Source organism: Bison bison, unplaced genomic scaffold (assembly GCF_000754665.1).
Source record: "Bison bison bison isolate TAMUID 2011002044 unplaced genomic scaffold, Bison_UMD1.0 scf7180017864213, whole genome shotgun sequence".
In the NCBI taxonomy this organism is placed as follows: domain Eukaryota; kingdom Metazoa; phylum Chordata; class Mammalia; order Artiodactyla; family Bovidae; genus Bison; species Bison bison.
This window is the reverse complement of record NW_011494785.1, coordinates 4,942,318-4,943,910: the sequence shown is the minus strand read 5'-3', so window position 1 is coordinate 4,943,910 and position 1,593 is coordinate 4,942,318. Positions and strand designations below refer to the sequence as shown.

General features: G+C 61.1%; 1 protein-coding gene across 1 annotated transcript in view; it reads left to right on the top strand.

The window, feature by feature from the left end:
* Positions 1-1,593, top strand: part of CACNA2D4 (calcium channel, voltage-dependent, alpha 2/delta subunit 4) — a 79,244-nt gene that overhangs the window by 76,166 nt on the left and 1,485 nt on the right. The window contains exon 40 of the mRNA XM_010845215.1: positions 1,341-1,453. Within this exon, the coding sequence (XP_010843517.1) occupies positions 1,341-1,453 (113 nt within the window). The remainder of the gene's footprint in view (positions 1-1,340; positions 1,454-1,593) is intronic.

Below are 1,593 nucleotides of genomic sequence, written 5' to 3'. Positions count from 1 at the left end.
CCGCGCCTGCCAGAAGTGAGCGGGGAGGGGAGGGAACCAGGTGGGGTCCCCGCGGCAAGGCCTCTGTGCCTCGGTGGAGGGACACAGGCCTCGGCCCAGAGCATGGCAGCCAGGTGGGGACAGGGCTAGCATAGTGTCCATGTTGGCAGACAGGAGAGATGGTCCTGAGGCCAGGCAGACTTGGGGAAGGAGGGCCAGCTCTTGCTTAGATGTCTGTCCACGCAGAGAACCAGGAGGCTGGAGGACGTTTCAGGAGTGGCTGGGGCACCTGATATCTCTGCCTGAGCTCCCACGGGGAGGCCAGGCTCTGGCCCAGGGAGGCCGGGAGGCCTGACTCAAAGTTCCGTGCTGCTCACTCCCACCCCGACCTTGGGCCACCGCCCACCCCCGGGATGTTCCATCCTGACCCGGAGGAGATGGCCTCCCCTAGGCTGTCCACTTGCCAGCATGCCACTCCCCAGGGGCTTCCGGGATGTCCCTGAGATTCAGGGCACGAGCAAACTGCCTTCTCGTGGGACGCCTGGGACCCTGGCCTCAGACACAGGCAGCCCGTCGTGTGCAGGCAGGCAGTCATTGTAGGACTCACACATCCGGTTTCACGGGAATGTAGTTATTTGTACACTTATCTCGGAGGCTGGCAGGGTGGACACAGCGAACAGTGTGGGTAAAGCCAAGGCCTCAGAGTAAACAGACTTGCCTGAAGAGGAACTGGTGACCTTGGGTGCAACACTTTACCCAGAGGAGTCAGCTTTCCCATCTGCAAAACAGGGATAATACCAACTTCGTATGGTATGAAGAAGGTTGAATATGTACATGTGAGTCTGTTGTGCACGTGTGTATGGGCACGTGGATGTGCTGTGTGTGTGTGCACGTGCACATATGAAGTCCTCTACCCCGTAGGAAATGCCTACGGGCAGTGTCTGTGGCCAAAGCACTGGCTGAGCCAGTGACCGCAACTGGCTTGCACCCACCCGGCTCCCAATCAGGCAGCATGCGGGTCTGGGGCGCCACCTTGTGGCCAAGCCTGAGCACTGTAACCTCGCTGGGGGCCGGCCTCTCCACACCAGCCTTTACTTGATAGTCTTGACTTAGGCCTGTGTTCCCCGCGGACGTCAATAACGACTCCCATCCCCCTAGATGTCTGGGCTTCCTTCCCTCCAATCCGCTAGGAAAGGAGCAGGGCAGCTGTAAAGGCTTGTGGGAGATGCAAACCAGGTTGCCTCCCACCAGGGGGCTAACCTGGGCCCCCAAGCCCTCACGCCATCTCCAGAAGAGCCTCCCTGAAGCCCAGCATCCGGCTGCTCGGAGCCTCCATGGGCCAACCTCTCTCGTGTCCTCAGGGCATTTGTGATGCAGCAGGTCCCCAGCAGCAACCTCCTGCTCCTGGTGACGGACCGCACCTGTGACTGCAGCATCTTCCCACCAGTGCTGCGGGAGGCGGAGGAGGTCAAATATATCCTCTGGGGCTCCAGCCTGTGTGGGGCAGGGGAGGGTGGAGGGCGGGTCATAACCGAGGGGCTCAGATCTAGAGAGGTGGGGCCAGCCACCCTCACCACCAACACCCTGCCCTTCCCATGGCTCCGAGGGCTGACC